General features: G+C 43.9%; 1 protein-coding gene across 1 annotated transcript in view; it reads right to left on the bottom strand.

The window, feature by feature from the left end:
* Positions 1-10691: 10691 nt before the first annotated feature.
* The window catches only part of LOC104292056 (mucin-19-like), an 18833-nt gene continuing 15600 nt past the window's right edge, over positions 10692-13924 (bottom strand). Inside the window, exons 7-10 of the mRNA XM_009891378.1 lie at positions 13672-13870; positions 12806-12907; positions 12262-12362; positions 10692-10730 (exon numbers count right to left, since the gene is read on the bottom strand). Of these exons, the coding sequence (XP_009889680.1) occupies positions 10692-10730; positions 12262-12362; positions 12806-12907; positions 13672-13870 (441 nt within the window). The remainder of the gene's footprint in view (positions 10731-12261; positions 12363-12805; positions 12908-13671; positions 13871-13924) is intronic.

The following is a 13924-nucleotide window of genomic DNA, read 5'->3' as shown; positions in this document are numbered from 1 at the left end:
TCCTATTCTGTAGGCATAACTTTCATTCCTTATTCCTAAAAGTGTATCTGTGCAGTCAGCTACTTAAATACGTTTCACCTAAGTGGGTCAAGCTTATCAAGAAGACAAGATCGTTGCATGCAACAGTTCTAGCCTCTTTGTTTACCATTCTGCATAAGTCACACACCTTAATCAGCGAAGGAGTTATATTTACTTCCAAATCACCAATGCAAATATTTAATCACTTCAGGTCTAACACTATCTCCAGTAGAATCTTAATCAAAACATGCCCATTAGAAGCTTCTCCAGTGATGACTACCATGAGGTATGTTAGTTTACCAGTTGCTAAACGATTTATCATATTTTATGGTATTGTACAGTGCTGGACAGGTTGTTGTAGGATACCAAGTCAAACCTCACAAGAATGTAGCTATATGACATGTGAGCATGCATATATTTTCATAAACCAGACTGATACCTGCTCATAGAAAAGGGCTGATCTGGCTAGGGCAGAGTCAGAAAAGGACAGTCTTCTCAGCACATGGCATTACGTATCATGTTTGATATTACAGTTCGTTATTAAAGCCATGCTATTATTTTGCCTTAAGCTGGTGACACACACTCCAACCTAATCCAGCCATTGCTCCAGGCTTTTCTGAATTCTTCTGCAATATTTTTAGGAATAATGAAGCTTCCCCGGGACTCCAAGTTTTATTCAACATGGTCAAGGCTCTCTGTAGAGGTATTTTTAGGAATCATGACTAAACTATCCAGGCCAATGATTAACAAGTTTAGTGTCAGCAAGTGCTGGCATCATCTTCCATCCTAAGGGTCTCAGAAGTACTTCATCTTCATTGATTTACTCACGCCATGCAGCTCCCTTCCAAATTTTATCAAATTACACCGCTATTTTCTGCAGTGCTATGAGTCATGTCAGGTTCATAGTGGTTCTGTCCCATATACAACGCACTACTGGGACTCTTCTCTTGTTGCCTTGCTTGTAAACAGGCAGACTGGCATTAGTGGTCCCTCAGCAACCACTGAGCTTCCAGTCCAGTAAGACAGAAAGTACCTAGCTGCTCTATGTTGGACACAATGCTTTTAGATGTTGCCAAATTGGTCTTTCTAAAAATTCCAGCATTGGCTCACTACCGACAGCTGCAGAATACAGCATGTCTCCCATGTTAGAATCTTTGTACTTTGACTTTGTACTTTGTACTTTGTACATAGGTTCACTATGTGTAGTGCATGGAGGGTAAGCATCCCTCTATTTTGAACCATTCAGATCTACTTTCCACGTCACCTGTGCGTGCACAGGTTTCCTTTTACTATTTTGAACCATTCAGGTCTACTTTCCATGCCACCTGTGCATGCACTGTGGACAGACTGCATCTGGAGCTTCCAGATGTTGAGCACCCTTGGTGTGAAGCTCCTTGCAACCATGCATGCATATGCTCATGGTATAGCGCATGCCCAGTGGCAGCAGGCTGTGTCATTAAGGGCAAGACCACACACCTGGGCATCCCGAACTAGCATAGCAATTCCTCAGACTCAGCGCAGATAACTATTCTGAGTAGAAGAGGGAGGCCTGATGGACATGACAACATAACCCCACAGCAGATGGAAATTTCGCAGCCTCAGCATCATTTTATTCAAGATATAGTTCCAGTTTTGTAGCAGTCTGTTAGGGTTTTTGGGGGGGAAAGGAAGGTGAAGAGGAAAAGAGGGTTAGGGGAAGAAGGAGCCTTCAGGCAAGTCATGGATGGAATTCTTCACTGCCCGGCTCCCCACCAGCCTAGCTGTCATGGTGGGTTGAAGGCCAGCACCTGCAGCCTCCCCAACCAGAGCCTGAGCGAGTTGACAGGAAAACAACCAGGTTCCTGCAGAGCCGTTTGACTTTGGCAGTTTTCCAGTGTAGCGCTTTTGGTCTGAAAAAATGACAACCAGTTGTGTATTCTGAGTCTGTGTCAGAGGTAATTCCAAAACTGAATAGCCATTTCAGTCTCTTTTAAGCCCCTCAAATCTTTTAAGAGCTGAGTAGTCAGCTAAAAAATTAAGTAAATCACTAAATATGGTGCTTGTAACCTTAGTGAAAGAATGACTAATGAAAGTCATCATGAAATAATTACAAACCACATTGTACAATGTAGGGAATGAAAAGGGAGACTGTTCCCAGCTACCCATGGAGAGATCATTTAATAAAAGAGAACGAGGCAGAGACAATTGCAATACAAACTGTAGGACAAAGCAGGAAACGCCGTTTCCTCATATTTAAGATATCAATCACTTCTGACATTGCACAAGCAGAATAAAATCAGATTACCCTTTACAGTGACCCAAGAGCTTCCTTTGCTAGGTTTTTTTTGACAGTGACAGCCTAGACCATATTTTCCTGTAAGTAAACTGGACATTCACCTTGCACACATTTGCACCATCGTGTTGCAAAAAGCGTTAAGGACAACCCAGAAAATACAGAGTTGTTACGGTGAAGCAGGAACCAGTTAATAGCATGAGACTGAACAACTCAAGGAAGAGGGAGTTTTCGAGCATGGCAACAAATGCTAATTCATTCTCTCTTCTAAGTATTTCAGCACGCTTTGCTAGAGTTGAGGGAATTGTCCACAGAGCAGTGTGACCACGTTCATTATTAACAACAGGCCAACCACAAGGCTTCGTGCCCATACAAAATATAAAAGAAGAGGAGGAGGGGTTTATCTGCTTTCCATCAGGCTATCAGATGAGACATCCGCTGCTGCCAGCTTGCTTGGCTGAGGCAGGCAGGTTGCTAGCAGGGAGAATCAGAACAGGCATTTCCCGTCAGGCTTGTATGGTAATAACACATCCCGGCTTCCTCGCTGCTCTGAGGGCCCCGTGCAGTGGGCACAGCGAGTTTGCCAGGCTGGGCAGTGATCTGTCATGAAGGAGTGAAGCAGCCACAACTCTCCTTAACTAGTTTCCTTAGCTCTACCACTATACACTGACAAGTTAGCATTTAAGGAATTTTCAGCTTGCCTTTGCTTTAATCCTTTTTCTTTTTCTGTCTTCCTCAATCCTCCGACATAATCTGCACAAACACATACCTGTGTTAGGTCCTGGATTGCCCAGTCTTTGCTGATACACACGGTCTGGCTGCAGCTCCACATGTAGGCTGCACAGGACAGGAGGCAGCAGCACTGCAGTGGAGACAAGGGCACGTGAAATAGTGCGCTGGTGCCACTGCACGTCTTCTCTAACCTGTGCGTGTTGGGGTCAAGATGCATTCTGACAGGCATGGTGAGGGGGATATGGGATGGAAAGACACCAGGGATGTATGTTCTATATCACATGTTTTCCTTCAAGGCCAAAGTCCTGTTAGTGAGACCTCCATCCCAGTTACACTTAAAGGGAGGAAGGGAGAAAAGACACCAGTCATGAAAGGTGCTGCGGTAAGTAGATCCTATGGGCCATTATTGGCAAAATCCTGGAAAAGAGAGAAAAATTTTTGTGCCAGTTGTGTGCCTGCAGAGCCACAGGGTCTCAGTCAGGTGCTGCTGCTGCTGAACTCACCATGCTTGCAAAAATTGCTGCTCTTTCTCCATGACCCAATATAATGCCCTGCCCAGGCCTATAATGCCACAGATCTGCTGACCTGCCTCACCAGGTGTTTCCATGACGGACGAAGCTGGCACCTTCTTCCAAGGCATGAAAGTTAAGGGGGGACAGGGGGGCTCTTCTAAGCACCTACAGCTGTCTGATAGTGTAGGTGTCTACGAATTAGTGTTGCTCTAGGTTCCCTTCAGAGTCAATGGAGAGAAACAGACATTTCTAGGTGATTTCATCTCATCTGAAGTAGACATCTAAAACAGGGCAGATGAGTCATGTCCTGAAGGTGCTCATTTTTCTCTGTTGACAACAGAGACCAGCCCAAGGCAAGACAAACAGCCTCATCCCTGTCACAGCATCACACAGCAAATACAGCTGCCTCTCTAGGAAGGGACAAAGTCATGGTCCTGCAGCGAGGGCTCCCTCCTCCCACACAGCCCTGCTGGGTGGCAGCCCCCAGTCCCCACCCCTGGCTAAGGGTGAGCTGATCTTCTCGAGTCCACTTCTTCTGGAAAGATAGAAAGAAGAGCAGAGAGATTATACCGCCCATCCCTTTGGCCCTGTAGGGCTGTTCACTAGTGCATGGCTATAGGATCGCAGCATATAACTTGCTCTATAGGCTGAGCGACACAGGGAGTCGGAAACCAGGGGCAAGCAGATAGCCTCCTCTTGCCGTGTATTACCAGTCACTTGTTCTTATTTCCTTGTTTCAGGGGTGACTTCAGTGAGTACCAGTCATGGATTTAGGCACCGTTCAGCAGAAGTGAAGGAAAAGAACCTTCTCCTTAAGCGCTAATTAGAAACTCACGGCGCAATATTCAGGCTCTTGTATGTGATACTCAAGGGCGAGCAAGCTCACTGATAGCTGGCACTCTGCAGCTATCCATTTCCTTAGACAGGGGGAATGATTAGACATGTGAAATAACCTTAGTGACAGTTAAGGAAAATGACAGTTGGAATATCACATTTTTTAATTAGCTAAGAGCTAATATTTAATTACAGTTTTGATTCATAGAGTGTTTTTTACACAGATGATTTGGCCATGCTTGTAAAATTGTATCTTTTTTAGTATTAATTTACTTAAGTTGCTGATTCAGTGAATATAATCTAAAAACCTCCACGAGCAATAGCTGAAAAGATGAAGAGTCCATATGCTGCCTAAGACTTCTGAATGTGAGAAGAGAAATCAAATTAAGATTTTGAATGTACTCGATGTACAACTAACCTTTTAATCAGAAGAATAGGATGTTTGTTGTTGCAATGAAACAAATAAAAGTGTAGGAGCTGCTATCAATACGGGACTGCTGTGAGAAGGAGTTAGTGATTTGCATTGCCACAACAGCAGTGGCAAAATCCAGCAAACACATCAGTCCCTTGCCTCAGGCTGCAAGTGACTGCTCCTTGCTCCCTGACCGCTGCAGTGGCTTCGTGCCTTGCTGATGTGCCGCCCTCCATTCTCACTTCGTCTTGCACCAGCCCAGAACACACAAAAGCAAGCAGAAGACGAGCATGTGGAGGAAACAAAATAACCCCTTTTTCTTTGAGTGTTTTCACACAGTTCAGGGCTATGCATTAAGCTGGTATTTATGCACTCAAAGAGACAGGTAGGATCACACTGAGATTCCCCCAGACACCTTTATCCCTTCCTTTTTTTTGGACTGTAATTCCCCCATGAGCTTAACTGCATGTGGAACTAGAGAGCTGCATGGCTCTTCGTGCCTGTGACAGCGGCCACAGAGTGCTGCCAGGGAGCAGAAGCTCCTGTTGCCTATCCAGCATCTCTTTGCTCCATGTCACCTCTTCAGACTGATGAAATTTACTCATTTGCCGATTTACGCCATCTCATGTGCTGGAAAAGAAGACACTTGGATGGCTTTAAGGTAGGATTGAAGTGCACTTAATCATTGCAAAGGCCATTGAAAGGGACTTGAGTTTCCAGGCTGCCCTGTCCCGCAGACTGAGCCAAAAATTCAGGAATTATTGAAGATTTTAGTGCAAACAAGTCTTGGAGCAGCTGATACAGGTACAGGGAGCACCATCTGGTGGCTACTGCTGCACAGTGCAGCATTTTCTTCATCTGATCCCTTCATGAATGGGTAGTTTTCAGTCCATACCTAATCAAGGTATTAACGAGATTTTTGGAAGCTCAGATGTAACGTTATACTCATTCAGTCTCATCATTAAAAATACTCTTTCTTTATGAAGTTGGAACTGTAGCTTTGAAGTCTGCCCACACGCATCCCCTTTCCTAATTAACCCCATGGATTTTTTTGTTTGACTGTGCATATCTGCTGTGGGATCACACAGCTGCACTGACTCACTCCAACAACTCAAGCCAAACTGGAAGAGTACAGAACTGCAGAAAAGTCGGCTGAACAAGTCTTTGGTGACTTGAGTGGTCACGGAGGCAATGCCTTGAATCCCTGGCAGGACCAAGTCTTCCTAAAAGCATCCTGAGTTCTTTATAATCCTGACTAACGTGCACTAATGTTACTGCCAGGACAGGATCATGATGAGCTTAGAACAGGGCATTTACAACACCAGTAACAAAAGCTTATATTTCTTTGAATTAAACCACCTATTATTGCTAGAGTTTCTAGCACAATTTCACATATATTTGACCAGGCAAAGATCCGGTGTCCCCCAGACTGCAAGAATAATTGAAGAGAGATGTGACCTACAGCACAAAAGAGCACTAGTTGCTCAGGGCAACTTTTAACTGGGGGCCATGAGACAGCCAAGTGGACCTGAGCTGGCCAAATCCCAGTTTCTCACTGCAAGTTTTCTAACTACAAGTTGAGCACAGCCCTAAATTTCTCAAATGTTTGGTAACTGAGTCCTTAAAAGAACCAGTTAACACTGGAAACAATTGGCAGGTGGGCACATTTATACAGTAAAAATGTTTAAACCCAACCCCTTGTCAGCAGCAGTGCTCTCTGGCTCTGCTCATAAAGTGGAAACTGGGTTTCCAGCAGGCAGGTACACCAGCTTGATCCAGTTAATGGTAGCTAAACAGGTATTTATTGATTTGGGTCCCCAGAATGCAATGTTGTGGGACAACCCAGCTCTCAGAAAGATGAGTAAAAATTACATAGGTCTGCTTGGATTACCAATGGTAACTTTTCTATTGCTACAATTATTTCCACACTATTACACTCTAAAGCAGACATCAGCAGGTTCTTTATTACAAAGTAAATCATTAAGGACTAGCTGCAGTCTGTGCAGGTAACATGGGCTGAAGGACTGGCTGCCCCATGTCTCTGCAGCTTGTGCATGCTTCCTGGCACCAGCTGCCGAAGTCCTACCCAGACCCAAATCCTGCAGTTCATTTTTTCTCAGCCGTGCTAAGTGCGCACATGCAGTCCTTGGTTAATAGGTCAATATATACTGAGGATATCCTGAAGCCCTACGGCATTTTCGTGCTGTTTGGGAAGAGGTAAGCAAGCAGGTAAGCTTGGGTAAGGCACACTGCTATGCCATCAACTCAGACCGCAGCAGCTTTGACCCCTCTTGTTGCTATTTTGTCTAACTTGAGTGTCTTTAGATCTTTTAGTGTCTCACTTCAGTGTCTCTTTCAGCACACGCAGTAGAGCCAGTTCTCTGCAGAGGGAACTTCTGGCTTGGTGGCTTCCCTGTGTTCATCAGCCAGTTCCTTCTGTTCCTCTGGCACCTGGCTCACAGGCTGGAGGAGAGCAGGAGAGAGATGACATTCCTGATGTTTCCCAGGCCTCTCTTCAGTCTGAGAGCACGTCCTGTTGCTTTGCTCCTCCATTATAAAGAAGGCATAGTTCCCACTCTCCCTTACGAGTCTACAATGACAAGGGCACTAAGGGAAATTCCTAGCATAGGCCACATAATCCCAATTGGATAGAAGATGGTGACTGCACAACCTGCTCTTCCACGACATGGCTAGATCTAGTCCCAAACTGCCTGTGGCCACGGGAATGCAGTGCAACAACTGAGTATGGTCCTGGTTTCATAGCACTGTCATTTTCATCACAATGTCTAATAACTTATTCATGAAGTTGGAGCAACTTTTGGTTATTGACAGCAACTGGAACAATAACTTGTGGAAAAGGGAGATTATTTAAAAATCATCTTAAGACTTGAGTCTCATCTCATCAGCTCCAGGGCCATCACAGGACATGATGGAGGCCAGCGGCTGGCTGGGCCCTCAATCTCACCAGGAAGTCAGCTGGCAGATTGCTATCAGTCTCAATAAGAACAGAACACAGTACTTCCTAAGACCTTGTCTTTGATCACAACATGTATGAAGTGATTGGTAGCTTAAGTGACTAGCATTTAAAAGCTAGCTAAAAACTTGAACAGCAGAGAGTAATACCACCCACCGTAGTTTGAGACCCCCAAAAGAGAGATGATTGCCTGTTATCTGAAAGCTGCTGGAGCTGGAATACTGGGCTAGGTGGGTCTTGTTTTCTGAGCCAACATAGCAATTATCTATGTAGCAAGCTGAGATATTTCTCTAGATATTTATACTACTGACACTCATGGGACCCTTCAGAGGCTAGAAGGCTAACACTGCCAAGAAATGGAACACCCAAATTTTGGAATTGTTGTAAAACAGGGTAGAAGTTTCACAGATGTTGTGAACCTTATCTCATACTCTCATTTGAATGCCAGCTCAAAGCCTCAGAGGGTACATCTTGCAGAGGTTCACATGAGCAAAACATATTATCATTATCTGGCTACATTCCTCCTGTCTCTACAAAAAATGAGTGATATATTAAGCTATGGTTGGTGTGCACTGGTCGGTGTTCTACTTTCAGTTTAACACATATTTCATGCTGTCCTACAATATATGCTTTCTAACATTTTTAAATTTCCACTTACTGCTTAGTTTATTATCTTCCGCATTTATGAACTTAAGCAATTTAACTCTACTTTTCTCTCCTCCTGAACGATAGACCATATAACTGGTGTGAGACTCTGACCACTTATATCAAAGTATATAAAACAGGTACAGAGGACTGAGGTGCTTACATCACTCTTCAGTGAAACACGAGGCAGGAGAGCTCCAGGTTCCTTCTCAGGTGGGAAACAACAATAGCACCTAAGGGCTGAGTGTGGTGCTACATCCCAGAAGATAGTGGCCCCAGTAACTCTTGTTGGCTCAGTTGCTCTCACAGGCACGCTGCCCAGCAGGCTCGACAGCAGCCTTGCTGCCGATCGCAGGAAAGAACCTCAGCATGGGATATGCGTTTGAAAAGTTTGAGGGTGCTGTGTAACTCCCAAACTAGTGTTTAGCGAGGTATTGTTTAGTTTATGTGTCTAAGGAGATAATACTTGTGTGGCTGAGCTGACAATCAGTCTACCAGCCCATCTGTCTATTCAGCTGTTGACCTTCCAAAAAACTTCTGCAAATGTTGGCCAATTGCAACTAAACTTGAAACAATGCAGATGCCTCCAAAGAGAGGCTCAGAGGTCCCAAGAATAAGGAGGTCACTGAAGTATGGTGAAAACCAGAGGCTTTTAACACTGCTTGCACTAAGAGAAAGCCGAACTATTACCCAGACTATGCCATCTCTCGCACAGCCAAACAGTTTGAGAGGCTGCAAGGGAGGAGGCAGGAGAAAAGCTGGCACCGTGGAATGACCATGGACTGGGGGCAGGGGAAGTCATGGAGATGGGAAGGTGTGTTACTGCGACGATGGCGTATAGATCGTGCAGGAAGCCAGTCCCTAGGAAACCAGACTTGTGTATCTCTGCTCTTTAGACATGGGCTCATCCTTATCTCCTGAAGCAAGAGCAGCTCAAGTTTCTCTGGGTAACGTCAGTCAGTTCCAGGGAAGAGAATGTGAGTGAAACAGGCAAAGTGCCTTTCCTCAGTCATATAGACACTGACCCACAAAGATGTAGGGGCTGCTTAAATCCCGCTGGTATCAACAGGAGCCATCTACCTAGATACGTTTGAGCATCTTACCACCAGCCATTTATTTCCCTGTCCCACTTGCTACACCTGCATCTCTCCAAGTAGAGAATATGCACAAACCTGCCTGAACGCTACCTGGAAGCGATCCACTGTGGAAAAGGAAGATCTGACTACTCCTGCTCTCCTTTTCAGAGAGTTCTCAGAGTCTAGACACCACAGCATGGTGGTAGGGGGATTTTTATTGGAGTAGGGGAAAAAATAAGGCTAGATCCATTAGATCTAGCTTCTCTTGTTTAATCTAGCTCAAAGAGATCATGCCTCTGTGTAACTCTATACTGGATCAAGGTTAGCTCTGTTGCTGATAGTACTGGCTACCCTCCCCTCCTGCAGGTAGCAGAGGCTCCAAATTACATGACAAAATAAGAACAGCAGATTCCTTCAGAATGCAAAATTGTAAAAATAGAGATTTTATTTGTAAAGCATTTTTGAGAAAATCAATTAAAATACCACTTTTCTTCAGATATTAAATATATTTTGCATGAACAAGTCCCAGGATTCCATAGTACAAGCCTGCTGTACATGGTCTTTATTTCAACATTATTTGCAAGGACAACAGAAAGGTTTACTAACAGTGAGAGTTTGCTACTCAAAGTAGACCTCCCAAAAAAGAAAGAAAACAGTATTAACTTAAGCAAGAGTGCTAATTTGTATTTTCAACACATAGCTCACTGAAGAACTTGTAATTACTGACAGAATACGTTATCAAGTGACTGCTCAGTGAATATAGCACCAGACCTAGCTATATTTAAACCCCACATAAAATAAGTTTAACAAATATTAAATCACATTGCTTTTCCATCAGTGACGTGGGCTATGACCCCATACCCCAGACCTGAGCAGCAGGACAGACAAGCTGATACTACATGGAAAGAAAGGGAGAGTAAGTCATACAACAGCCCTCTTTCATAGGTCCCTGCAAATAAAAAAAAAATATAAAATATTCCAGACAGAAACATAAACCACCGACACAACTTTGTGTGCAAAGACACTCTAGGTACTCACACAGCCTTCCCTTCGCAACCAGCACAGCCTATTGGCCTCACACAGGGACACTGCTGCTAAGCCAAGGACAGAGGAGCAAGGCTGGATGTGACTTCCCTCATCAGGGTGAGGATATAGCCTGAGCTAAATCAGCCTTTCTGCAGTAAGGCCAGTGCATAAGATGGCTGCACCCTTCTGCTTAACCAGGGTCCTTGGCAAGGTTCCTCCAGGAGCCATACTGTAACAGAGGAAAGGAGGTATAGAAAAAAATTAACAGTGGCTGCCCCCAGGGGACACCGCCGCTCTCCTGAGGTCCTTTGTCTGCGAATGTCCCACAACGTGCTACAGTTCTGGACACCTCCTTGCTTTAACCTGTGCCAACTAACCATAACATAATCCTCAAAGACAAAGGGCCTGAACTGTTCGGGGGGTGTGAGCCAGGGCCTCAACATCACAGGATATTCAGTGCCTCAACATGAATACCAAGCGTCGGCATACAGACAAAATACACAGAGACAGGGAGAAGTGGTTTGAGATTAAATACATAAATCCTACTGAAAATATGTACAAAGATATACTGCCCTTTATCATTTGTTCAGCAACATGTTCCAAGCAGAAAAAATACACCACAGGAGAAACAGACTGTGACTTCACTGGGACTGCAGCTGAGTCATGAAAAGAGACAAAGGCCATTTCTTTTCATTGCTCTAAAGCACAAGGTCTGATCCGATGCCACAGGATCCTTCAGGTTGCTTTTAGCAGACTCTACCTTGGGATTATCAAGAGCAAGACAAAATGGCACTATATCACACCCTTGCCCAACCAACCATTTTTGACAGGCAAAAATAGATGAGTGAAATACTCTTATGCCCAACTTAGCCTTTTGTCTTCCTTTCTTCATCTGGTAACATGCAATTACTGATTTCCTATTAAACCACAGCTGCATTTAGCATGCCATACATATGTCACATAAAGGCAGTTGTTTCTTCACAGCTCAACAGTTAAAAGACACTAACCTCGAATTAGGAAGCCTCCAGACCAAATTCCTGCTCCAGGAAAGACTCCTTACTGCAAGTCTATATAGCCCAGATCTATCTCACTTCCCTTCAGACTCCTAGCCAACCTGCATATGCTAGGACACTAATTGCCCTGGACTCATTATGCAGCCACTGGAGAGAAAGATGCATCTTCATATGGTCATAAAAACCTCAGGTGAGGTGAATCACCCTTGGCCAAGTGCATGAAGCCCAACAGGATGACTCTGGGCTCAGCTGTGTATTCAGGTGACCTGCCATAGGTACCAACAGCAATCACTTTGTTTACTGTGTCAACTAAATAGAGGAGAGTACTGAGTAGTTGAGATCCTGTCTCTCTTTATAGATGATGGTTAGGAATCATTGCAATACCTGTAGTGGATCGTCAGCACAGAAGTTTCTCTGTGCCTCACTCTGCCACATGTACAGTGGGAAAAATTCCCCACTGCATACCTGAGAGCAATGTTAAAACGACGATTCATTAGAGGTTGTTAGGAGCTCAGGGATTTTGTGATGGACATTGGGAAGGAGAGGGTAGAGTTATCTTAAGTTAATATAAACAATTAACATAGAATCTTAAGACAAGTATATGAATTTTTCTCTTTACCCAAAATATGCAAATGAAACTGATAGCTTATATTATAAGTGCTTGTAGACAAAATTTCCCAGAAGTCCTTTGGGTTCAACAAAATATTTCCCTGATCTTTTCTTCATGTGCATGTAAACCAATGTTACCAGAAGAATCAGCACTAATGCAACTCCAAGTAAAACTCCAAGGACAATCACTGCCACTTTCCAGGTGGAACTTTTTCCAGTTGATGACTGAGCAGAGAGAGCTGGAAATTTAAAACACATTTTAGAAATGTTAGCTAGAAACAGTAAAAAGTAGGTGTAAGAAAGCTTAGAGCCGTAAGTGACAGCTGTGTTTTATTGTTTGGCCGCTTTGAAACTTTTGAATAAGATTAAAAATGTTCTTGTATGTCATAAAGATTTGTTAACTAGAAAATTTTATGGACCCCTCTATCTCTGAAGGTCCTTGTGATCTATTGGTGACATCCACAATCAGCAGCTCTGAGGATTTCCTTGGTGTAAAGTATCTGGAAGGTTCTGGAAGGAGAAAACTCCAGTCTGTACCTCAACAAAAAGTCACTCCAAGGTGTGAAAAAGGGCCATGAAATGGAGCTGTACATAATTTAACCCCCACAGTCCTCCTTATTCTTGCACAGGCAACTTTGTGAAGTTAATTGGGACCTGGTCAGCCAGCTGTACTCACACCTACCCATGTCTTGCTCCACGAGACAGTCCACTGAAACCACAGTCTCTAAACTGATAGGCCAAAACTGGAAAGCTGCCTGATTGCCCGATAAAGGCAATGAAAGGCCTGTAGCACATGTAAGCATACCTCAACTCTGTGGTAAAGATGCATGTAGTAATGGTGGAAAGGCTCATAGACTAAATTATAGTGCCAGCCACCATTTTACAAAGAGAGGGTATTAAATGGGGCAGAAGGAGCATCTATGTTGCATGCAAACCCCCAGCTCATAGGAGCTCAAGACAATAAGCATGTTACCACTAGCATGAGCATGGCAGGTACTGTATTTTGGATGAATACCCTTCTGCACAATTTCTGCTTTCCCTCTCAGCCTCTCTGCATCTCTGCGGCACTTTGTGTTGCTAAATCCACACCGCCTCTGGCCAGGAGAGCAGGAGCCAAAGGTTTTCAAGGGTTGTCCAACAGAAGAGGTGAACCCTTCCATCACATCTCTATCCAGAGAGGAGTATTGCACATACTACTACAGAAAAAGTCTCCTCATCCCCTTCTCCATTGAAAGCCAATCCTTTAGGATCAGCATGGCAGGTACAAAAGTGATACACACTGCAACCAGAAGCTCACCTAGCCCTCCTTCTCTGGGAAGACAACTCATCCTTTGAGTCTGCAACTGGGTATCTGTAATGGCTCTTTAAAACATATCCATAATCTACATGATATCTGGACTATGTGTTGTGTGAATGTTTAAATAGGTTACCTGAAATACTCAAATCTCTTAAAGGAAATAAGTTAATTTATCAGCTTTTGTGAAGAGCAGGAGATCTGACCCTTTAATCCCCACACCATCACAGAGGAGCTGTTTCGACATCACTTACATTGTACAGTTACTTCAGTTTGGTCACCAAACTTGCTCTTTAATATTTGACTTAAGTGTGCCTGCATAACGTTCACATCAATGGGCTCTTGTTTTTGCAGTAGAGAAATAAAATAAGCAATCACACTCCCAGGTCTGAATCCAAGCATAATGATATCGAAGTGGTCATCTTTCAGTTTAATGCGCATTTCTCTGACAACCTGTGTAAATTGAAATTGATATTTGTTCCATGTGTCAGTCAGTTGAGGCAGAGC

This window comes from Charadrius vociferus, unplaced genomic scaffold (assembly GCF_000708025.1).
Source record: "Charadrius vociferus isolate BGI_N301 unplaced genomic scaffold, ASM70802v2 scaffold298, whole genome shotgun sequence".
Classification (NCBI taxonomy): Eukaryota; Metazoa; Chordata; class Aves; order Charadriiformes; family Charadriidae; genus Charadrius; species Charadrius vociferus.
Note: the sequence above shows the minus strand (reverse complement) of the source record. Positions and strands in the feature narration are given on the sequence as shown.